The sequence below is a fragment of the Pangasianodon hypophthalmus genome, chromosome 3 (genome assembly GCF_027358585.1).
Source record: "Pangasianodon hypophthalmus isolate fPanHyp1 chromosome 3, fPanHyp1.pri, whole genome shotgun sequence".
NCBI lineage: Eukaryota > Metazoa > Chordata > Actinopteri > Siluriformes > Pangasiidae > Pangasianodon > Pangasianodon hypophthalmus.
This window is the reverse complement of record NC_069712.1, coordinates 12,508,328-12,533,428: the sequence shown is the minus strand read 5'-3', so window position 1 is coordinate 12,533,428 and position 25,101 is coordinate 12,508,328. Positions and strand designations below refer to the sequence as shown.

Below are 25,101 nucleotides of genomic sequence, written 5' to 3'. Positions count from 1 at the left end.
TTATATCAAGGTTATATTTAATCCTCTCACCTTCTCTGTCTCTTTTCTGTAGATGGTAGCGCTATCCCTGCTCATGTAAAGCAAATCAATGGGACTCTACAGTTTGAGAAAGTGACACGGAGTGATGCGGGGAACTACACTTGTGTAGCCAGTAACCGTCCACAGGGAGAGATCAGAGCCTATGTGTCTCTCACTGTAGGAGGTGAGATTAACTGAAATGATTACTCGAGTAGTACAGTAGTACAAAATCGAGCCAGACATAATCCAAGCCACAAATGATAAATTCAACATACATAATCCAAAATGTGTTTCAGAGTAATAATTAATGCTTCTCAGATCAACACTGTCGAAGAGATAATCTGTAAAGAAGGACAGTCCAAGGTCAAGAATCAACAAGGCAAGATAGAAATAAACATCATAACTTTGTAATCACAGTGTAAGAGTGAAGGGCAGTTTAGTGCAAGTAACCTATTTTTACATATGTTTCTTCTAGAAACCAAAGTAACACAGTGGTCAAAAAAGTATTAAAAAATTAATATTGAAACAGTCATTATAATATTTCTGAATGTGATGTAATGCAGACTTCTATTCCACTTACCTCTAAAGACTTTTCCATGTCTCCTGCTGTTTGTTTTGCAAATCTCTTTGACAGTTTTTCCAGTTATTTTTCTTCCATTCTTTGGCAGGTTCTTTTGGCGCATGTTTATTTCATTTCTGAATTATTGTTGGTTCTGGTCTACCTAAATACTTTCTATAGCATTTCCAGCTATGTGAAAAGTTAAAATGTTCTGTTTTTAGATCTTGCGAATGCTGTTTTTTCCAGCAAAACTTAACTTCACTGCTGAAAGCAAACGGAGCATTTCATGCCTTAAATAAAACTTAAATTAAACATGTGTTGACTTAGACACCTTAATAACACACATTTAATAAAGGTAACTGCTAACATTGCTAGTCACTGTGACTCTAATATTTAGGCTTTGTTGTCTGGTTTGCAGATAAAATGTGCAATAGGTGTTCATTTCATTTTTTTCTCAGAAACCAAGAGGGATGAAAAAAACTTTGCATTGAGTGCAAACTTCCACTCAAATGTGTATACGCAGTTTGGCAAATGAGTATGCTTGATGAAATAGTGATAATGTAAGCAGTTCATACTCAAGTGTGTGACACCTCTGCTGGAGTGGATGTGCGATGACTTGAGCTGGTGTGACAAAATGTTCTTTGTACCATTTTTTTTTACACGTATTTAATCACAAAAAAGCCAAAGATTACTTATTCTAATATGACCAAACTAGGATAAAGGCTAGACAGGACAGAGTTATACTGGAGCACACCTGGAGTAGCTCAGGGTTTTAACCTGCTTGTCTGATACCAGGCCAGGCTAAGACTACAATACTAGCCCATTTCACCACCACTTTGCTCTTAAATCATTCCCGGCTTTACATAATAGTCCATATTTTTATATAGTGTCATTGCTTCTCAGTGTATACAGAGTTTAAGGTGGAACCGGAGTACACTACAGTGTATCAGGGTCACACAGCGACACTGCACTGCCAGGCTACAGGAGACCCCCAGCCCTACATCCAGTGGATAGTCAAAGACAAAGCGCTGTCTGTCAGCACCAGCAGGTCTGTCTACATCTGTAATTTATTTACTTGGCTACTCTTTGTGGACCATGTCATACCATCTTCCAATACTAATGTAAAATATTCTTTTTGTAACTCATGATCTGTGACAGATTGATAGTTGTTAGTTGTTCTAAGAGACTTAACTCACCTACTTCTCCATTTATTACTGTACATTATTCTCGCTTTCTTTATTCTTTTTATTTTCTGTCTTTGCTTTCTCAGATTTCAAGAGATGCCCAATGGTTCTCTGATCATCAGCGATGTTACTACTGCTGACACAGGAAAGTACACTTGCATTGCTGGCAACAGCTGTGGCATCAGACATCGAGTTGCACAGCTCTACGTCGTAGGTAAAAACACACGATCACATGCACAGTGGCTCACTCAGTCACTACAATTTAGCTGGACCCTATTAACTGACCCCAACTTCTTACCAAGCTGCGATATGCGAATAAAAAGAATTTCTCTGTGCTGTAATGTATATGTGACAAATAAAGGCTTCTTCTTCTTCTCTCCAAGATTCAAGATGCCTTTATTGCTCATTACATCACATGTGCATTGTTTTCATACTGTAACTTTAGACAGTAATGAAAGATGAAATGACCATAGTATAATAATGTACAAGATATTATAACTTATGTAAGGAATAAAACACAATGGGATGTGCTGTTATAGGAAAATAATCAACAACAGCATGGTCTGATGCTACAGGGTGGTGTGATACTATCTCAAAGTTGATTATTTTCCTATAACAGTATATCCTGAAGTGCTCTCTGGGTGGGAGGGTTGTCACACTCTCTCTCTGCTATCTATCAGAGCAACACTAGCCAATCATCTGTGCATTAATGTATACAGAAGGGAGTGGATAGTGTGTTACACCGGCCTGTGACAGAGCATGAGCAGCAGTTTGAAAACATGTGGTTGGCTGGCTTCATGCGTCTTGGAGGAATGTGACAGCTCTTCAGCTTTCAGGAGAAGAGTCCCCTGTACAGGTCCCTGTGGCTTATAGAAAATTATACAACACGTTCTGACCAATCAGATTTGAGAATTCAACAGTGCTGTGGTATAAAAACTGTAATAAATCTTGCACTATAGAAATGAGGAGGAAAGGGCATAAATTATGACTGATCATTGAAATATTAAAATATTGCATAGCAATTGGATATTGCAAATTGAATTAGAAAATTGCACATGAGAATGGGAATACATTCACACAGAGTGAGATTTGGTATTTTATTCATCATCAGGTGACTTTAACTTAATCAAACTTTCATTTAGAAAATGAAATTAAATACTGTGCAGCCATTCAGTGTGTCTGGAAGTGTTTATTGTGAAAATCTCTCTTAAGACATTTATTACTGATGTTTAGATGCGGTAAACTCCATGGTTTATTCTGTTTTGGCATGTAGCCCAGCAAACCTGATATCACCTCTAATTCTGGACATCGAAAGTTACCTTAACTCCTACCAGCAACACCAAACTTTTTATATTCCAAAGTTCAATTTAGTGTTTTTTATTGCTCAAGCACATGTTGTGGCAAGAAAACAGGAAAACAGGATGCTTTGTGGCCCAGTAGGCTTTAAGTTTGAAGAGCATCTGCTGTTAGACAATGAACCTCTTTCTTCTTCTCTCACTTCAGAGAAGCCAAAGCATGATCGTGACAATGATGAGGGAAAGACACCATATAAGATGATCCAAACCATTGGTCTGTCTGTGGGGGCAGCTGTGGCCTACATCATCGCCGTGCTCGGCCTTATGTTCTACTGTAAGAAGAGACGCAATGCCAGGAGACTGCAGAAGGGACAGGACGGGGAAGAGCCAGAGATGGAGTGCCTTAATGGTGTGTGTGAGTGTGAGCGTGGATGTGTGTAATGGAGGGATTACTCTTCTTTACATGAACACGCCTGCATCCGACCTTGTATCTGGAGCTTCCTCCAGATCTTTTAGTCTAATGTAACACATGTGACTCTAATACTCATACTCCTGAAGGGCAGAAGCCTGACTGGTGAAAAGCAATATGATCGGATAATTAAGTTCACAGACTGCTGTAGGATGTTTAAAAGTGAGAAATGCTGCCATCTTGTGGTTATGAATGACAGCGCACACAAGCTTTAACCGGTGTTAGGAGCTTTGCTGATTTTGCTTCTAGCAGGAAACTGTAGGCTTTTTGTTTTATTTAGCAGGATTAAGACCATCCGGCAGCTGCATTGTGCAAAGGCGCTACATAAAATCCAGCTCTGTATATTTCCTGCAGCATTTATACTGCTAATCCATGCATTATACCTACCTTGTCTTTATTTAGCTTTTGAGTGATCATGTAATTCTGTAAAGAGATAGTGAAGGGCGGCTACAAAGCCCATGATTAAAGAAAAGAGCAAGATGTTCCAGTAAAGGATATTCAAGTCAGCATGTTTTGATGACCAGCGTTTTCTGCATGGGCTAACAAATCGGGTGTTAGATGGTTCCACAAAAAATGTCACTAGACAAAAATCAAAATATTAACCCTTTATGAATATGTGAATTGGCTACACCCATGAGCTTTTCAGCTCTCCAGTGTTTCTTAAAAGAATGCAGTGCATTTCAGCCAAGCTGTGCACTCAAATCAATTCCCTGAAAATGATTCAATCATAAACAACATGCTGTATAAAGTTTAGAAAGAGTTAAAGTCTTTGAAAAACAGACATGTTGGTGTTATTTTCATAATTTAATCAGAATTACTGATATAACTTACTGATATTTACGTTCATGATTAGTCATTCTGAAAGTACATACTATTTAATTCATTTTGCTCAATTTGCTCAACACTGATGCAGGTAAAACTGACCATATACACAGACAATTTAAAGTTCTTGATATTTATATAGGCTTTCTAACATGAGGATGTCACTCTGGAGATCCACAGGGCTCTGTGTAAAATAATACACCTTTGTGTAATACCTACTAGGAGGCGCTATGCAGCACAATGGCCAAACTACAGCTGAGATCCAGGAAGAGGTGTCTCTTACTAATCTAGAGACTGTGTCTACAGCTGAAAAACACCATAGCAACACAGACAAGTTCCACTTTCCCAGAGCAGACTTACAGACCATCACTACACTAGGTAAAGTATCTCTCTCTTACACATGAGCAAACACATACAGGCCACTGTCACACACGTTGTCCCAAATGGTGCACTTCTGATCTTGCAGTCCTTTTTTGTGAGTGCCCATGAGAGCCACAAGGCCAGAGGTTGCCCTGTTTCTTATTTTGAGGTTCAAAAGGCTGTTCACAACCTTCTGCTCTGTGTCCTTTATGTGCCCTTTGGAGAAGCCAACATTGATGTGGACTCACCAGTGGTCTCTTATCGATAAGCGATATTGGGTAGGACAGTTCACGGCTGATGGGATTGCTGAGGGCAGAGAGAAACCTGCAACAACAATGATGAAGAGAAAGATATTTAAATGAGTCTTGATCCATCTCTAGTCGTTAATTTAACATGTCACTTAGCAGCATTAGGTTGCATCTTATGTGATACAGAAACTATAAAACAGCTTCTTTAACCACTTCATCTACATGCTCAATTATCCTGCATTATTTGATATATTAAGTTCCTGTGCGGTCTTTACATCGTTGATTTTGCTTTGATTCATCATTTGTATTTGTTGATGTGATCTTGAGACTGACAAAATGACTGAAATTTTGGAAATGACAAAAGTTTCACTGTTCATTCATAATAATTACACACTGCTTTTGTAATGAAGCTGTGTCCTATAAAGGTATTTGGGTAAGCATTTAGAGCACATTGAGGGAATCCTTCAGCACCCTATTTAACCCTGAAACTTAAAACTGGGACACCTGGACTTGTGGACATCACAGGCATGTGTAATGTCAACTGAATGACCACAATTCATTTTTCATTTATGCTTACTCCCCCTAGTGGGGCGTGTTCTGTTGACTAGGTTCCTCTAGCCATGTCTTGGACCCCAGGAGTATCCCAGTCTCTTAATGTCTGCCTCCATGTCTTGATGCCAGATATTGCTCGGTCATTGTTATTTTTGTTACCTTGGGTATTACCTTGGGGATGCTTGCAGAGCATGTGGCCAATCCTTCCATGGTGTCTTCTGCAGCTTCTCTTCCTCCCACAGCTGTTGTTCAGTCCTTCTCCACAGATCTTTATTTCTGATGGTGTTGGGCCGTTTGTTGGATTTGCAGGATCCGCCCAACAGGTACTGATGAAAGTCTAGAGCTTTCTGGTAGTTAGAACTGTCATTCACCACATCTCTGCTCCTGATTTGACAATTCTAACAATCTTGGCAGGTATAACTTAATGCACAAGAAGCTTCCAAAGACTTGTCATGTCTACGCTGTCAAACATCTTTTCATAGTCAACAAAACTGGCATACAGTAGTGAGGGTAGTTTCCCTACACTGACTTTTCAGTGATGTACAGTGTGTTGATCTGGTGTGTGAAGGAGCTGTCTCTGAATTGATCGCCCTCCTTAGGGATTTTGATAAAGTAGCCCTCCTAACAGTCTGATGGCACCTGCTCCTTTTCCCCGACCTTCTCAAACTGGGGATTAAGCATGTCCACATTGGTTTATGGGTCTGCCTTGAGTGCTTCTGCAGGGATTTTATCAGGTCCTGTTGCCTTGCTATTCCCAAGCTGTTTGATGGCTTTCTGTATAGCTTTCATTGTTGGCTTGGCACAGTCTGTGGGCAAGGCCCTATCAAAGGTGGTATCTCTGGTGGCTTTTGTGGCACATATCCTTTTAGGAGTTCCTTAAAATGCTTGTTTGTTGTTGGTAATGTCCTGTTAATGGTTTTCTCTTTTATCTTTCTCTGGTCTCTCTGGCTTGCTGGAATTCCTTGAATTTATCTTTGTAGTGTTACAAAATTTCTTTGTTTCCCTGTCTTCCCTGTCCTCATTGTAACTGTGTTTGTCAGCTCTGCTACTTTTCCTTTCGGCTTAATTGACTACTGAATACTCTGCATGTGCCTTCTCTGATCTGATTTGACTGTTGTTTACTACTGCTTTATTTTTTATGCTTGCTAATGTTCTGCAGTGTCCGTTGAGATGCAACAGGGACTCTGTATGGTGTATTTTTGGGCCCCTGCTGTCTAGGGTCTCTTCTTCCTTCAAAAAGTCTTGTTCAGGGTTCCTCCAGCTTCTGTGCATCATTTGGGAGTCCTGTGTTGTATTTCTGGCATTGTGTAGGTCTTCCAATACAGTTCTTCAGTTTCCATTTCAGCCACACACAGATGATGGTCCCCACGTCACTTGCACATCCTGCGGGGTTCTTCTGAACTTTATGGTGACGTTGATGTGGTCTATTTGGTTCTTAGTTGAGTGGTTTGGTGACACCCAAAATTTCTTATATACTCTGCTGTGGGGGAACACATTGCCACTGATGACCAGACTGTAGAGAGCACGCAGATCTACAAGTCTGTTGCATTCTTGTTCATGTTGGTTCAGAGTAAGATACAGGGCTTAGGGTGTCCCATACTACAGTTACAGTAATAATCTTAATCATCTGCCTTATGAATCATGTAATAATCTGAATCGTCTTTGTCTTTATGATGTGTTTGTGTGTGTGTGTGTGCAGGCAAAGGGGAGTTTGGTGAGGTGTTCTTGGCCAAAGCACAGGGGATTGAGGAGGGTGAAGAACAGACTGTGGTTCTGGTGAAGAGTCTGCTGAGCAGGGACGAGCTCTCGCAGGCTGAGTTCAGGCGGCAGGTCGACATGTTCAGTAAACTGAATCACACCAACATTGTGCGCCTGCTTGGCCTCTGCAAAGACACAGAACCCCATTACATGATCCTGGAATATATAGACCTGGTAAATAAAAGCCACCCATTTTAAATGCGTGACCCTACATGTGTAATATGGATAGCAGTAACCCTATATGAGCTTGATTCAGTAGTTTCAATAACACTTGACATTAAAATGTTTTTATTTTGCTTTGAGCTTTGTAGCTGCAAATTATTCAGGCCTCACTCATTTCTCACATTATGTCAGTGAGAGTTTCTCTAGAATAAGTGTTAGCCAAGAATTCCTCACCACTGACAGTTTCCAAAAAGCTTAGCATTTTTACTGTGTTACAGTTGGATGCTTGCACTTTGCTGGCATCCAAACTTAGCGCAAGTGTGTCCAGCTCCAAAGGTGGGTGGCCAGATCTGATCATATTTAGAACTGGCATTAACACTTGTTTATTGTGATCTGAATATCATATCCACAAACAGTTCAGTGTTATACATAGAAGGTAAAAAGGTGCTAGAGGATGGCATAAAAATATTCTAATTATATAATGCATGTCACATTATCTTTTTCAGGGTGATCTCAAACAGTTCTTGAGGATATCGAAAAGCAAAGATGAGAAACTCAAACCGCAGCCTATCAGTACCAAAACCAAAGTAAGTCAGCTAACTTGTAAGACTTTGCATCCAGTAATCAGAATGCAGTTGTGAAGATAGATCTTAGGTCTATTTAAAGTCTTCAATCTTTCAGTTTCACCTCTCTCACCTGCTCTCTGCCCCACTTGTTTTACCCTGTCTTTCTTTAGGTGTCCATCTGTGCCCAAGTGGCTGCTGGGATGGAGCACTTGTCCAACCAGCGTTTTGTCCATAAAGACCTGGCAGCCCGGAACTGCCTAATTAGTGGAGAGAGACATGTCAAGATTTCTGCACTTGGCCTGAGCAAAGACGTCTACAGCAGGTGTATACCACAACATGCAGAGTGATGACACATGGTTATACTGTTTTTCTTTACAGCTGAGGGTATATTTAAGGTCTTCTTGGCTTCTATTTTTTTCTCTCTACTCTCATTCAATGTTTGCATTAAAATATTACAAAGACAGCTGTCATTTATCTTAAGAACATTGTCAGACCACACTGCTAGAGAGAGTCCTAAAGTGCTACTTTACATAGCAAACATTCTGACAGGTTGGAGCGAATGTATTATATTACACTGCCCCCACCCGATGTGTAAATGTGTTTACAGCAGGGCTGTCATGGTAACCGATTTCTCATTGATCATACTAGCTTCTTAATTTTATCCGTCCTGCTCTTGTCCTTATCCCCCAGATATGTAAAAGATATGTAAAAGACTTACGCTTGTTTGGTCCAAACATGGCTTAGAAACTACAACACGCAGAATTCCACGGTTATATCATGTCATCCCCCTACCCCTTCCGGCTATCAGTGAGCGAAAATTTCACACAGAAATATTTCACATTATGAGAGAAAATTGCATTTTTGTTTCACAGTGTACACTATATGGCCAAAGGTTTGTGGACGCCTGCCCCTCACACCCATACGAGGGCACAAAGCCACATTCCAAAATCTAGTGGAATGCCTTCCCAGAAGAGTGGAGGTTATTATAACAGCAAAAGGGGACTAAATCTAGATGTTCAAAATTGGATGTTCAGAAAGCACATATTGGTGTGATGGATATACAGTCAGGTCCGGAAGTATTTGGACAATGACAGCATTTTTTGTGATTTTGCCTTTATACACCACCACAACGGATTTGAAATAAAACAGTCTAGATGTGATCGAAGTGTAGACCTTCAGCTTTATTTTAAGAAGTTCCACAAAAATATGGCATTTACCATTTAGGAATTACAGCCATTTTAAGCAAAGTACTTCCATTTTCAGGGGCTCAAAGGTATTTGGACAAAGTGACATAATTGTAACCATAATTTTAATACTTGGATGAAAATCCTTTGCAGTCTGGAGCCCATGTTCTCAAACTCAAATTCTGAGTTTCCTCCCTGGAGATGCTTTGCCAGGCCTTCACTGCAGCCACCTTCTTTTGCTATTTCCAGACATGACTGTGATATATATATATATATATATATATATATATATATATATATATATATATATATATATATATATATATATATATATATATGTATGTGTGTGTGTATATAGTGTATTTAAAGGTGCTGGGTACTGTATTTGCATAACTGTTTTGTAAAAATGTTACCAAGCAATAATTAATTGCATTCCTCTGTTCTTTCTTTCTCTCCCTCAGTGAGTATTACCAATACAGGCAGAGTTGGATCCCTTTGCGCTGGCTACCTGCAGAGTCTGTCTTTGAAAATGACTTTTCCACCAAATCTGATGTGTGGGCTTTTGGTGTGCTGATGTGGGAAGTGTTCAGCCATGGTGAGCTGCCGTACTCCTCACTGAGCCATGAGGACGTACTCGAAGGTGAGAACACAAATGATTACGCATTAGTGACTGTGCGTGTTGAGTTACAGTATCTATTTTTGTATTTTGCTTTTGTCAGTGTCTCTATCAATGCATGTCCATACAGTGTCTGTGTGTGAAGGTGAAGGATGTGTTTCTGTTCTAGGCCTTCAAGCTGGCACGCTGAAGCTTTCTGCTCCCGAGGCCTGTCCTTCTAAAGTCTACAAACTGATGAGTCGGTGCTGGGCTCCCAGTCTGAAAGAGCGGCCATCTTTCAGTGAGCTAATCCAGGCTCTGGGAGATATTCCATTGGACAGCAAGGTGTGAGGACTACATCTGCTCCTACTTCCATCTGGTGTGGTGGACCCACACCTATCCTGTTCTGCTCTGCTACAATCACAGACTCGCTCAGACTGGGTCCCACACATTTCAGGGAGCAAGTGTGTATGAGTGACTAACAGGGATGTTGATATCAGGGCAATGTGTGCGTGTGTGTGCAAGTGTGTGCATGAGCGTGCAGGTGTACTTGCGTGTGTGTGTGTGTGTGTGTGTGTGTGTGTGTGCGCGTGTGTGTGAGGACCCCAGAGACTTCTATCTGCCTTAACCATGGCATTAAAGGACACGCTGTTGAGCATTCAATTTCAATGTCCTGTTTATGCTTTTAATTTTCAGCTCTGTCTATTTTTTACCCTGAGATCTCCTTCTTTATTTCTGGAGCCTCAGACGACCTTCAGGGGGTACGATCTTTGAACTTGATCTTTCACCTCTGCTTGCGCAGGACAATCCAACCCCAATTGGGGCAAATCCCACGATGTGGCTCCGGAAAATGCTGGACTCTGCATTCAATGCTCATCTAATGGACTTGAAGTTGTTGTGCGAATAGTTGCGTGTCAGAATGTGTGTGTCCTTGTGTGTGCTTTTTTTTTTAGTTTTGCAATGTAGATCAGTGTGCAAGTCAAACAGAGCAAATTTGCTATGAAAGGAGATGGCCTGTTATGGCTCTAAACTGCAGAATAAATGAATACTTCTAGTATATGGTTTGTACACATGGAAGCGCAAGGAGAGTTAGAGATGTTTTATTACAATTGTACGTTTTATTTTTTTAATATTTGCCTTTTCTTACCTTGTGGTGCTCATATGGGACAATAATATTTTGATGGAGAGAACTTGCAATACATCTTATTGCCTACAAGCCTAAAGCCATGATGAACAATGTATTCAAGATTTCTGCATAGCGATATTTATAACCACCTCACTGTATTATTGCTTGGCAAAGTCCCTGTTACGTTCATTAATACCAACACCATGCACTAATTTCACTTAAAATCTTGTTTTATATAATAGTTTATTTCAATGTAGAAGGATGTATGTGAGCCTTTATTTATGATGAAGGTTCTGTCTTTTTTGTATATGTTTTTAATAGAAAGGTACTCTAAGATCCTTTTATACGATTATGTACTCCACTCATTATAACGTCTCATTTTGCAGTTTGGAAAGTGTTGTAGGGCAGCTGAGAGTTTCAGTGGTCACCATCATTTAAGGGCCACAAGTGCCTAAGACATGAAGGATTATTTACAACGTAGCTTTCAGTTTATTTTAAACAGTTGCTTTGTTTTTATGAACTGTTTCATATCTAATCTTTTCATATGATGTAATGATTCTTTTCTGTTGGTTTGTTTTATTTCTCTGAATAAACACATGGTCCTTGCCTTTTTAATAATTACATGCTAGGCACTCCCACTTAAAAGTGTTTTGTTAGTCTAGTTTAGCAAAGGTCAAAATAATCACAGTGTATGCTGCTCACATTAAACATTCACATTTGTAACAACAAGCTTGTATTAACTTTCTGAGATTGCTGTGATGGCTGAAATCCCAGGACTGTTATAATACTCAAGAGAACATTGTTAGATGATGTCTGAGATGTCTGAAGTCAACATTCCTTTTCAAAATAGCAAAGAAGGTGCAGATGAAGATGTTTAAACATATCAGCAGGAGTAATAAAATAATGCTACATTCAAATTGGGTCTTAGGTTTACAACTGCTCCATCTGTGCATGGAATCTACTTAGTCTTAGGTAGCTATAGTACTTTGCATAGTTATTCATGCCTTCCTTCCCTTTCTTTTACTTTTCCACATTTTGTAGTGTTACAACCTGGAATTGAAATGGACTTGATTGGGAATTTTATCATTTGATTTAAACAATATGTCTAACAACAAGCTATGCAGATTGGATAGAGCCTGTTGGTGAACAGCAATTATCAAGTCTTGCCACAGATTTTTCAGATTGATCAGATTGAGGTCTGCACTTTGACTGGGTCATTGTAACACATACACCTTCTTGGTTTTGGATTATTCCAGTGTCAAGCTTTGGCAGTATGATTAGGGTCATTGTCCTGTTGGAAGCTGAACCTCCACCAACTCCTTTTGCAGACTGGAACAGGTATTTGACTCCCTCCATTTTGCCTTCAACCCTTACCAGTTTCCCAGTCCCTCCTAATAAAAAGCATCCTATCAACATGATGTGACCACCACCATGCTTCATGTGGGGGTAGTGTTCTCAGGGTGATGAGCCCTTCTTACTCGATCATTTACTTTGGGTGGACCACCTCCTCTAGGCAGTGTTGCAATTGTTCCATATTCTTTCTTCAGTGTAGTCATCCGTTGCATCAGTGGAGGATCTCAGAGGAAGAGTCCTCAGTGTGGCATGGTTCAGCAGAGATCGTGCTGAATGTCTAGCCATAGCGTTGCATCTGCTTCTCTAGGGATTATGACGGAAGGCTTATGATGCTGTGTGGACACAGCGGGAATCGTGCCAAAGGTCCAACCATGGCCTTAGTGGAGTCACCATGTCCAGAGATTCTGGACAAGGCCTTTTTTGACTCTGTGCACATTGCTATCTTCACAGTTCTCCTACGTCTGTGTCTTGCAATGATGGAGGCTTGGCTGACATCGAGGCATGATCAGCCAGAATTAAGAGTCGAAACTATGACTCTGAAGTTGATGATCAGAGGTCCAGGTGGATGGAAATATAATGCCCAACTCACAGATGTTTGTGAGTTTCTGGACTCTATACTGAGGTATGATGAAGTGGGTCAGGGTTCCTGTCTCTCCTCATTCAGTGGTGCTGATTGGTTATTTTTCAAAGGGATGTCCTGGGGTGGAATTCCAGTTCACACTCCCCCTTTTTGCATATTCGTAAAATGGCTAGATCATGAACCTGTTGTGTTATGCATTCATGAAACTCACTCCAAAGTTCTAAGCATGATTTTACAATGCATCTGACACCAAAGATGACCTAGTTCCCTGTGCCTTTGAGAAAAACAGGGGGGTTACACATTCATGCATGGAGCATGCAATTGTCACACAAACAGCATAGCATATGAGAAAGGAGGTTCAGATTTGATGTATTTGAAAGAAAAGTGTTTTTGGGGATCTAACACTGGAGGTTTGGATGACTTTCTATCCCATTGTCTTCATGGAGGGTAAGTCTTATCTTTAATGGCTCTGCCCCATTGGTGTAGAAAGTTGGAGTCCTGGGTGTGTGGTGGTCTTCCTAGTCATTGGTCTTGCAGATAACCCCATGTAGGTTTCAGAAGGCATTTATGACCATCCCAGGCAGGCAGAAATGCTTTTTTTTTATATAAACAATAGGTATCCATCCTAACCCTTTGTCAACCTTTCTTGGTATGGTTTATGTGTTACATAGAAAAGGTCATACTTTAGGGGTTATATCACTGGCAAAGTTCCTACAGTGTTAAGAACGCCAGGTCTAGGTACCTTTCAACCTCCCTTTGAGCTGTAGGCAGATGTAGGTGATTTGCATTTCTGAGTAATGAGGGGAAGTCAGCAGGATTGGGACGGAGCCCAGATCAGCTTGACCACTGGTGCATTGCTGTGATCTGTTCAGTAGAGGGTGCTATGGGTTGGAGTTTGTATCCTCCAATGCCGAAAATTCAATCAGCTAATATTAGGCTTCTGATCAACTGTTTGGCTATTTTTGTCATCTATCCAAAAAACACTGATATAAACAGGAATTCCTGAGCAATCCTCTCTAGGGTTATTTTTGGACCTACCCATTTTCATAGTTTGCTGCACTGGGAACCAGGGCTGCTTTCTATTATGTTACTATGGTTTATTCTTATATCATAGGCTTTTTTTTAATTAGATCATGTCTGGGTGGCAGAAAAGAAGGCTCACAAAGTGCAGGTCAGCTTTGTGTTTTCTTGTTATTGCCACTGATGTGTGTTCTTTGGCAGTGATGGGTGTGCATCTTGAGCCCTGCATATTTTGCCATGTAAATACAGCCCTGGGCTCTCGTGCAGCACTTCAAGCTTTTCTCTCTTTCTCCTATAGCTGAATAATGCAATTCAAAACAGCCTAGTCTTTGTTTCGCTCTTCTCCATTTAGGCAAGCTTGCTCATCTTTTTGCACTCAGTGTGTATGGGTTATACAATAAAAGGTTCAAAACTTCCTTTTAAGGGTGGTGCTTGATTCTATTAATCAGTATAGGCTTACTTTCTTATACAAAACATTCACTGGTGTTTATTGTGCACCGCATTCTTTTGACAATGAATTGCAGCACGAATGCATCTGGAAAACGCAAACTTGCCTGCTGTTGTATTTTACTAAGATAAAATGAACTCTTTAAGTTACAATAATAGATGAGTTTCATGTGTTGCAAGCTTCTGTTTCTGTTTAAGCTTTGGGATGTTTTAAACAGTCTCATATCAGGCCCCAGTACAGGGGGAAGGCCAGAGAGGATCAACGCACAACACTTCATTAAATGTTTCAAATGATTAATATATATTTCTCTCCATTTATATAGACATTATCTCTGCCTAATGCATCTTTACAACAGTTTCCATGGGAACTAGTTGCACCTCTGTTAATCTATTAAAACATAATTAAGGGGTTTTGCTTATGAGTGTTTTAAAATAGGTTTTAACACACCACATTATTACATTATTAAAGAACACTGGAATTGAGTCCTACAGATAAAATGCAGTCTTTTTCAAAATAATTATATATATACATATATATACATACATATACATACATATACATATATATGTATGTATATATACATATATGGAGGATGCCTTTTGAAAGAGATAGGCTAAATAATCCCAGTCAGAATTTCAAATTCAAAAGTTAAATTGTACACAATGACCCGAGTCCCCACTTGATGATGAGTATATTTACTTCCAAAGGCGTCCTTCATACTCCAAAATAATTGATGACCCCCCCGAGCATGGACAGTCTCCCTCCCCCTTTCCACGATGACGTTCGCGCGAGCGCAACCATTTTGGTATTTATTCAAATAAGCTCACCGTTTTGACCAATCGTCTTGCGAGTAGTTCTCTCATAAGCCAATCGGAGGTCGTCACTGTGACTCACCAAATATGGAGCGACAACTCCTTATAAGGAAACATTGTATCTCTTTATATGGAGGAAAGTAGATCTTCGCGGACGGATTTTGTGTCTGTTGAGCAAAAATATTTACAATATACACAGGACACATTTCACGGTTTTGTCTCAGTAGTTGCCCAGTGAAGGATTGCGGAGGACGGTCGCGGCGGCTGCATATGTATCCAGGCCAGGGTAAATGTTTACGTGTATACGGTACGAACTAAGTGACATGGCGGATTGATCGCGACGGCGCGCTTCGTGTTTTCCTTTTAGAGAGAGCGGCACGGGTTTTGGGAAAACGGGGAGGCGATGCGAGCTGGAAGCCGGTGTGAAGGCTCTCGGGGGCAGCAGCAGTAACACTTCAGAAAAAAAGGGGGAGAACTTTGCAGTGGTAGTTTATAACGTATTCGTTCGTTTGTTTTACTTTCATTTTGGTTTGTTTAATGTGCATGCGTTATAATATTTACTGAGTACACAACCACCGACGGCTGCTCGGCGTTTAGGCGTCTCGCGTTTTCTCATGAATAGGATGTTATCCAGCCCGGCTGGGTCGGCACTGAGCGGAAACGGATCAGCGGGCGCGAGTGGTGCGGCTCACGGCTCTGTGGTGCTCGGCGGCGGGCTGCGTACGGGGCTCGCCCGGGCCGGACAGGCAGTGACTACCGGAGGTCCTTTCCCTGGTGCTGCAGGACGTGTGGGGGAAAGCGCGGGGATGCTGGGAGGCAGCGGGCCTGGGATCTCTTCCAGACCGGGTGTCAGACCCGGGAACGGCAGCGGGCTCGGCGCACTTCAGGCCGCCGCTCAGCCCGGCATGGGAGGAGGACTCGGTGCAATGCCCGCCAGATTTGACCGGGACAAAGAAGTCGGCGTACCGCAGCCATACAGCGCCTCGGACGCGGACTCCGAATCGGGAGACGAGGACGAGCCGACTGGTTCTTCGGGGAGCAGCAGGCGGGGAGTGAAGCGGGAGAGAGCCGAGATGGAAGGCGCTGGAATCGGCCAGGAGGCCGGAGCTCCGCCTGGGGGTTACGGGGTGCTGAGCGGCGGAGTCGCCGGAGCAAAGCCCGGCAAAAAAACACGCGGGAGAGTCAAGATTAAGATGGAGTTCATAGACAACAAGTTGCGGCGGTACACGACTTTCAGCAAGAGGAAGACTGGTATTATGAAGAAGGTGAGCTCTCCCACCAGCTACACGAGCAGCTCTAGTCCCTGATCATAAATACAGCTACATGATTGTTCAAATATGCCATTTCCTTTTGGTCAAAGATGGTAGAGAAATTCACTGTAGTTTATTATGAGTGTCAAAGAGGATACCAGTAATGTGTGTGTGTGTGTGTGTTTGAAGTTTTAGGCCTGATTCACACATGTGGTCTAGGCTCCTAAACTGCTCAGTTCATAAAACCTTTAAGTGCTATGTAAACAAACTCTGAATGACTTATGGGATGGGAGCAGGACTTTAAACTCCACAGGAACTTTTTTCAGTCTTTGTTTATCTCTCGTTTTATCTCTCACACACACAAACTTTCTCCCTGTCTCTCACACATTCTTTCTTTCTCTCTCTCTCTCTCTCTCTCTCTCTCTCTGTGTCTCTCTGCTGTAATGGAGATGAGACTGTTGCATGTCCTCTTCTGTGGCAAATGGTGGCTGGGAATTACAACAGACCCCACTGGCTGTAAGCTTTAAATAGACCAGAGCAACTGACATTCTCTATTTCTGACCACCACCACCCTTCTTACACACACACACACACACACACACACACACACACACACACACACACACACACACACAGGGTTTGGCCTACATGAAGTGTCCCCTTCATCAATGGAGCTTAACCTGGATATTTTTGGATGCTAGTTTTGTGTGGTTGCTATAACATTGTGTCCTGGTTTGTTGCGACCGGTGATCAGCAATAAAAAGAGCTAAAATAAAGTCAAATGCATACGTAGTTTTGAAAATTAAGCCCCCAGACATAAAGAAGCAACAGAACCTGCACTGAACGGGAATGAAAGTAGAGGTGGTCAGTGCTTCATTCCTGCACATCGAGAAAGTCCGTACATCTGATTTCTGTCTTTCAGGATGAGGTGAGGTTTTATACGAATGCTGATCTAGGATGAGCTCCTTAATCATAATTATTACAACATTGAACACATCAGTCAATTCCTGCTCCTAATCCTTTTCTGTTTCCAGCAGTGAGCGTGAGAATAGCTCTAAACTTAGTAGCAAATATTTACATTTTGTGTGTTTTTTTTTAAAGACCACAAATTGCTGTCAGGCCTTGCATGTGATTAACAAACTCCTTACTAGTGTTGCTGCTTAGAGGCTCTATCACACAGTGCCATGGTTGCACCTAATTTGCGTTGTTGGCAGGGATCCCAGTTGGGGCAGTCCTGGAAAGAGCAGGAAGTCAGTTAGGGTAATGCGTCTCACTCCTTCCTTCCGTTTTTCACCTCTGTAGGATGTTAGTGTTGGTGCATGGATGCTGAAATTGGCATGCTGCACCACTGCTTAGGTTTGTAACAGTAGTGAGTTGCACTTGATGAGTGCTGTGGCCTGTAATGCAGTGTTTGGCCTAACTTGGCTAAAATGCAATCTAAGTAGGGATTTTAATAGATTTTTTTTTTTTTAAGGCTAAGGTTTTAACCGTATAAAGTAAATTGGTCTTTACTCTTGGCCGTAATGCACAGCTGAAATATCTTTGACAAAATCTGGCACAATCTCCATCCCACAGCAGCACTGATTACCAACTGTCCCAAGGCATCTATATATTGTGGAACAACTGTAACTTCCCCCCCTTATGGGTGTTTTACTGTAGGCCCATTGACCTGTAGAAGGTCATCACCTGCCCTCGTTCCTCTGGTCAGCTGTCCAAACGGGTGTATGATGTCACTGCTGAAGGCTTCTGTCATGCAGTGCTGTTCTCCAGTAGGCCTACGGCGCGTGTAGCCACCTGCTGAATTGTTCCTGCATTCTCATCACACTCCAACAGCCGGCCTGAATCTCTGCACTCCTGGCTGCCTCACAGTCTCATCAATGTTCAGTCTGGATACATAGCATTATTCTCACTGCTCGTTTATGTAATTTGTGCATGTGGAGGATCAGTAAGGCCACATAGGAAGTGTGGCAGGCTGGAGAAGCTGTTGGATGTTGCTATGGCTAAATTCTGGCAAACAGCCAAAATAGACAACAGTCAGGTTTTGGCTAAAAATTTTTCCTGCAGTGATTTTGTTGGATAAGGAGCCGTTTTAGGCACACTGTTTTTACCGCAGTGTTTGTTAAAGATAAATAAAACCTTATTAGCCATAATAAATATACATAATCCTAATCAGTGAAGTTTGTATTCACATACTTGCTGTCAGAATATGGAATGGAATTTTTAAATGTAATTTTCTGCTTTTTTACTATATGCTTTTATATAGATATTGAGAGAGTTGTCTCAAACTGGTTTCATGAACATAGCAATGTGTTCAGTGGCCTTCTCAGTCTGAATCCAATAGAACATCTTAAGGATGTGGTAGAATGGGAGATTCATGGAAGTAGACCTGAAAACTCTGCAGGAATTGTGGAATCAGGTTCCACACCTGTCAGCCAAGAACAAGAATCCGAGGCTATCATGGGCACAGACCCGCTGAAACTGGACAGTTGAAGACTAGGAAAAAGACCAGGTGATTTGTTTTCTAATCTTCAACTGTCCAGTTTGGGTGAGTCTGTGTCCATGAGAGCCTAAGATTCCTGTTCTTAGCTGACAGGTGTGGAACCCCATGTGATCTTGAACAACCATGCCACAGTTAAAGTCACTGAGATCTTTTTTTTTTTTTTTCCCATTCTGATCTTTGATGTGAACATTAACTGAAGCTCTTGATCTGTATTTGATTTATTTATTTATTTATTTATTGCATTGCCCTGTTGCCACATGATCAGCTGGTTAAATAACCGCATAAATGTGTAGTTGTGTGTGTGTGTGTGTGTGTGTGTGTGTGTGTGTGTGTGTGTGTGTGTGTGTGTATATACACACACACACACACACACACACACACACACATATATATCACCACACCTGTTTTGTAACAGTATTGGTGAAATGTAAACTAGACCTTTTATTTATTTTTAATTGTCTGCTGAACAGCTCTGGCTTTTTCAGTGGGTTTTGATGAATCCCAGCATTTACATGATCTCAAACAAAGTATATTTGGTCCGTATATTAGAGATAATACCTACCTCTAATTGTCACCATGATTAATCAGCATGATTTCAATACATCACAAGCTAAATCATGATCCAGTAAGAAATGGTAATATAATCGGGATATGCTATATTTTCAGCCCTGAAAGTTTAACCTGTATCAAAGTAAAGAGCAGATATACTTTCCAAAGTGGACAATTGCAATGGCTCTGCAAGCCGACCTTTGTTCAGCACACAGATCTACCTGTGTGTAAAAGTAGAGCACACTGATATGCAGCGGCGTTGCTGCTCTCAATTGGCTCTGCCTGCAATTTAGCCTTCCTGTATGACTAACCGCATGTATATTCAGTCTCAGCAGAAAAATATTGTGTACCAGTAATATCAAGATGGAGTAATCTTTTTTTTTTTTTTTTTTTTTTTGTTTGGTTGTTTTTTTTTTTTTTTTTTTGTTCTTTCTTTTCTTTTCCTCGATGGCCTGTCTGCTGGCTCATAGTCCAGCATTATTTTATTATGGAGTGAAAAGGAGGAGCAGGTTTGATCAGGAACCAAGAATTCTCAGTGCAGTCCAATTTCACTTTCAAAACCAGCAATGCTGCGACAGGTTGGAACATGGCATACGCAGTCTGAGGCTAGGATGTGGCTCGAGTCAGTGTTTTGTGGGCTGTCGATTGGTCGCATGTTCCTTGTGGATGGATTTTACAGTAGGAGTGGGTGATATGCTAATAACTAAGAGTATAAAATACATGTATGCTTGGAGCGTAGTGTAGGTATTGCCAGTACTTGTACACCACCACCACCCAACTGCTTGTTTCACTCGAGAGTCATGCCAGGTAAAACAATAACCGTAATGTCATACAGGAAGCGGACTGGATGTTAGGCTTTGAGTACCTGCTTTTTCACTGATTGTTTGAACATCAGACAGCAGTTTGAACATCAGACTAGGGTGTGTTTTGGAGAACTTTACATATGTAAAAGTAGCATGGCTCATCAGTAAGAGTGGAATGATTTTGATATAGTATCAAAGAAAAGAGTGTATTGAATTTTAAAACTCTATTGTTCCTGCTATTGTAAATGATGAGACCTGGCATCTAAATGAATCATATTTTGAGTAGGGCTGGAAAAAAACAAATGTTTTAATAGTTGATGTCAATTAATCGACATTTGCTGCTTTAATCAGTTTGTAAATGTGAATACATGTAACAAGTATAATTTAATATTTTAGTAAAAATATAATGTAAAAAAACCTGTAAGAACAACTTTTAATATTTTACTACTGTACTGACTTTCTCCTCTAGGGCTAGTCTAATCATTATTTTTGGTCGCAATAACCAAATTAAACTACAAATAGGAGGTTTTTATTATTTTTTTAAATTATTATTTTTTTTTAAACAAAAACAACTATACTAAATCCCATAGACATGATATCATTAATTAAAACAAGCCAAAATTAAACAGACTAAACTTAAACAGCTACTATAATTTTACTACTACAGAGAAAATATATCGCCGTAATATGAGACTATAATGTCAACTAGTTTTAGTGTTAGTTAATTAGTACTGATCTTATTAACCAAGCTGGAGTTTTCAGTTGCTTTCTTCATTCAGGAACTATGCTAGACGTTTCCTTAATGGCTTATTAAAACTTGCCGTGACTGAAAATCTTCTAACCAAGTCAAACGTCAATTATTAAGCCTTTATGGATTAAGTGCAAGTCACTTGGCCTGTCCTCGCTGCTCCTGGCCTTGTAACCTTGAACCTGCTCTCTCACACAGTAGTGATTGTTCCTCCAGGCAAGCGTCTCTCCCTCCTCTAAAGACTGTGGCTTTCATGGTGAAGTTTTGATCCAATATGTCCCCTTAGCGCAGAGGCTTATGGGTAAGAGAAGAGCCATTGACCCTGTCAAATTATGTTTACATTTAAAAGTATGTAAATGTGAACAAGGTCCAAGGAGCTGCTAAACAACACAATCTTGGGTTGGATAAACCATGTTCTTACACTTGTTTTGTTATAACTAGGCTGATTAAAGTGAAATCGTGTTCGTACTGCTGCTAGCACATTATTACAGTGCTTCACTGTGTGAACAAGTCTGTGTTCTTGCTCTGTGTCCTCCTGTTGCAGGAAGCAGCTCATCAACCATGTCATAACCACAGTGAATCAGGTTGAAATGTCTACGGGCTTTTGGTTTAGACATAGTTAGTGATGTAACATAGTGCTGAAGAAATGATGAAAGCACTGTACAGACATCTGTTTTGTTTCTTCAGTGTTCAGTAGGGTAAAGTTTGCAGGCGCCTGCCAACCGGATCGTTACTTTTTTCCCCTTCTACAATCTAGTTGATGTTGAAATTGGCTTGGTAATGATATCCTCTGCTCTGATCCAAGTCAAATAGCATCATTTGTCAGCAGAGTTAATTATGTTCTCAGAGGAGTGCTGCTGATCATGCCTGTACACTCCTGCCCCAAGCATTGTGTTCCTAACCAATGACTTACGAAATCAGCAATCAGGTTTCACTCTAGGGTTCTGAGGGTGTCTGCGTGTGTGTCTGCGTGTGTGTCTGCGTGTGTGTCTGCGTGTGTGTCTGCGTGTGTGTCTGCGTGTGTGTCTGCGTGTGTGTCTGCGTGTGTGTCTGCGTGTGTGTCTGCCAGATTCTTAAAAGTACATTTTTACTTTTGATGAGCCTATCATTTTCTACTAGTGCTGTACCATCTGTTTGTATCTCAAACCACGAAAGCTGAAAATTGTAGTCTTAAGCAACAAAAGTAATGAGAAGGCAGTATAGCATTACTGTGAGTAAATAAATAGAAAGGAATGTTTTCTTGTTGCTGATATTTGGCCACACTTTATATTACTTGCTTACAGCACCATCCTCAAAAGGAAACTTTTTTTTGCATTTAAGCCCCTCCAGTGCAATCAGGCCAAATTCCAAATGGCTTATTAGTCATATGTAAACAATACAAAGCGTGTAATATTAAAAAAAAACAAACAAAAAAAACACAGGACTCTGATAGTGAAGTTAACTACTTGCGTGTAATATTTCAGTGTGTGTTTTTTGTACAATTAAAATAATAATAATGCAATTTATGATATACTTAATTTAAACCTGGTTTTGGACATCAAGTGAAAAGGTCATTCAGCCAAAAAAGTTTAGGAACCATCTACATGGATAGACCTTAAATATAGAACCCCACCATGGGCCCATAAAACATGGATTTGCTTCCTTTATATATGTAAATTGTGAAAATTTTAATAATATTTAACTAGTGAAATTTGTTCAGACTGTGCATCGGGCTGCTGTCAGGTCTGTTAATAATGTCTGAGTGCTTAAATGTCCTTGAGTGTCTGTGCATGTTTGTATGAGTTCGGTTGGTGCAAAGGTGTATGTAGAGAATAGGGTTGTTAGAGTCACAGTTTCGCTGTTAGTCACAGTGTATTATCGTGTGGTCGACTTTTTCAAAATACAGAATAAAATGCATTTCCACCTTTTTTTTTTTTCTTTTCTTTTTCTTTTTTTCCCCCACCAAGCGCCAGTTTTCTTTGTAGCCGCTCTGTCTTATCTCATAACAACAATGTCATAAATGCTTAAAATGTGAGATTCTATGGAACTGCCATTTTTATATATTTTTCTTTCCGGATTGGGATAGTTTTACATGGGGAGGTGGGGTAATGTAATAATAATTACCAGAGTTTTTTAGATGATGTTGAAAGAGGCTGGTCAAAGAAGCAACACTTCAGGGGGGTTTAGGTAAATTATTATTATTATTTTAACTTGGGTATAACCTGCTAATGACCTACTAATGATCATGCGCACTACACACAGGGACGTGCATGTATACAGAATACTTGTACTCTACCACCAGATACTTGAACTCCTGAGACGTGTTTGTAAGGTGAGGAAATATCACAAGATCATATGACACTAAAGTTATTGTGTTTCAGAATGGATTTGGTGTACATGAGCTCCAGTTCCCCAGCTGCTTCTCCACCCCCATGTCCCCCCTACAGTCCCCACAGAGAATGCAATCAGTCTCGCAGTATCAAGCTCCCTATTTTTGGAACCTTATCTTCTGTTATTTTAGGTACGTTTCAGCCATACGTCAGAGTCCATGAGCGCAGCTCTGCTGGACTGAAGCTTTTTTTTTTTTTTTTCCCCTTCCCCTCAGCAAGCTCCAGTACTCTCCAGAGGAAACCATGTACTCAGTGAGGGTTCTGTTTTATAGATTATGTTTGTAAGCATCACCGTGCGATGCAAAGCCACAAACCCTTTTCTCTTCATTGATCATCACCCCTAGGACTTGTTCTCAGCTCTTCAGCATGTGTTTCTGAGCTCAGTGCCAGCTTGATGTCTCATAAGTTTAACTTGAGCGCTGCTATGCAGAGGTTGTACCACTAGAGCGGAAAGGTTTAGGTTAAGATCCTGAGATGGTTTTTGGTGTAAAGAGCAAATAAATATGTAAATGTTTTTTCAGTGCTTGTCGTTATGCCATCTGTATAATTTGTGTCCTACACGTAGTTACACATGTTGCAAATGTGGGTACCTTTTGGTTTAACTCAAGTCTGCACTATTACGCAGACATGTGTAATGGAAAGTTCTTCTATTATCTCTTCCATTCTTCCAGTGAAAAGTGAGAGTTAACATTAGTTCTGATAATATTTGGAGAACCTCAACAAATATTATCTTCTGTAGACATAAGGATGCCAGTAGCTAATTATGTTTCCTCCTGATCTTCCCTCATGGCAGGCATATGAACTCTCCACACTAACAGGCACTCAGGTGCTGCTCCTAGTGGCGAGTGAGACGGGCCACGTGTACACATTCGCCACGCGCAAGCTCCAGCCCATGATTACCAGTGAGACGGGAAAGGCTCTGATCCAAACGTGCCTGAACTCTCCAGACTCGCCTCCCCGCTCAGACCCGTCCACAGACCAGCGCATGAGCGCCACAGGCTTTGAGGAGACAGACCTCACCTATCAGGTGTCTGAATCTGAGAGCCTCGGAGAAACCAAGGTGAGCCTCAGCACTTTTTTTACACTGTTCTGAGAAGTTTTGTTTTGGGGAGCGATTTGTGTATTTAATCTTTTAGAATTAACATGTGATCTTCAGTGGTCTAAGATTTATTTAGTAATGAAATTCGGAGTTGTCTTTTTGGTTTGTGTAAACTTCTTTCATCAACATTTTGGTCTATTTTCTCTGTGGTTAACGGTTTCATATATTACCCACAGTGTCTGCCTAAAGAGACCAGTGCAGCAGTGCTTTAGTCCTTTGGTCTGCCCAGCTCCCTCACTCTGCTCAAACAGATCAGGTTCCAAAGCTTCAGTTTTCATGTTAATACCACCAGCAGCACCATAGCACTTGTCATCTTGTAGAGTACTATCTAGTCAAGCACAGACTCAGTTGTAACTGTGCATACTTTTTCATACTGAATTCTGGAACTTTGAGTCCAGTGTTTGTTGTCTGCACTATTTCTGTGTTGGATTTCTCATTAATATTGTGCTCCAACCATGAAAATAACCACCAGAATGGCTAAGCACCTAGGGTTAGGGTTATTTCACTATAAGCATATTTAATCTGTTTCAGGGTGGAGATTTTCTTTAATGATCAAGTGTGAATTGTGGTTTGTGAAGCTGTTCAGGCATCAGCTGAGGGTTTATCTTAAGTGAGTGTGGCTGGGATTTTTGTTTATGTTGTCTGGGATTGCCTTAAGGGCTTGATGATTAA

The 25,101-nt window shown here is 40.8% G+C and overlaps 2 protein-coding genes across 3 annotated transcripts in view; both read left to right on the top strand.

Moving 5' to 3' along the window:
• The window catches only part of ptk7b (protein tyrosine kinase 7b), a 99,653-nt gene extending 88,026 nt beyond the window's left edge, over positions 1 to 11,627 (top strand). The window contains exons 11-20 of the mRNA XM_026936926.3: positions 53 to 202; positions 1,481 to 1,625; positions 1,848 to 1,975; positions 3,265 to 3,465; positions 4,570 to 4,725; positions 7,207 to 7,439; positions 7,934 to 8,014; positions 8,164 to 8,315; positions 9,639 to 9,817; positions 9,963 to 11,627. Of these exons, the coding sequence (XP_026792727.3) occupies positions 53 to 202; positions 1,481 to 1,625; positions 1,848 to 1,975; positions 3,265 to 3,465; positions 4,570 to 4,725; positions 7,207 to 7,439; positions 7,934 to 8,014; positions 8,164 to 8,315; positions 9,639 to 9,817; positions 9,963 to 10,123 (1,586 nt within the window). The 3' untranslated portion in view covers positions 10,124 to 11,627. The remainder of the gene's footprint in view (positions 1 to 52; positions 203 to 1,480; positions 1,626 to 1,847; positions 1,976 to 3,264; positions 3,466 to 4,569; positions 4,726 to 7,206; positions 7,440 to 7,933; positions 8,015 to 8,163; positions 8,316 to 9,638; positions 9,818 to 9,962) is intronic.
• A 3,621-nt stretch (positions 11,628 to 15,248) lies between these two features.
• srfb (serum response factor b) overlaps positions 15,249 to 25,101 on the top strand; it is a 32,276-nt gene continuing 22,423 nt past the window's right edge. Inside the window, exons 1-2 of one of the 2 annotated variants that reach the window (XM_026942027.3) lie at positions 15,249 to 16,376; positions 24,124 to 24,390. In XM_026942027.3, the coding sequence (XP_026797828.1) occupies positions 15,726 to 16,376; positions 24,124 to 24,390 (918 nt within the window). In that variant the 5' untranslated portion in view covers positions 15,249 to 15,725. The remainder of the gene's footprint in view (positions 16,377 to 24,123; positions 24,391 to 25,101) is intronic. The other variant, XM_026942017.3, reaches the window with a different exon arrangement.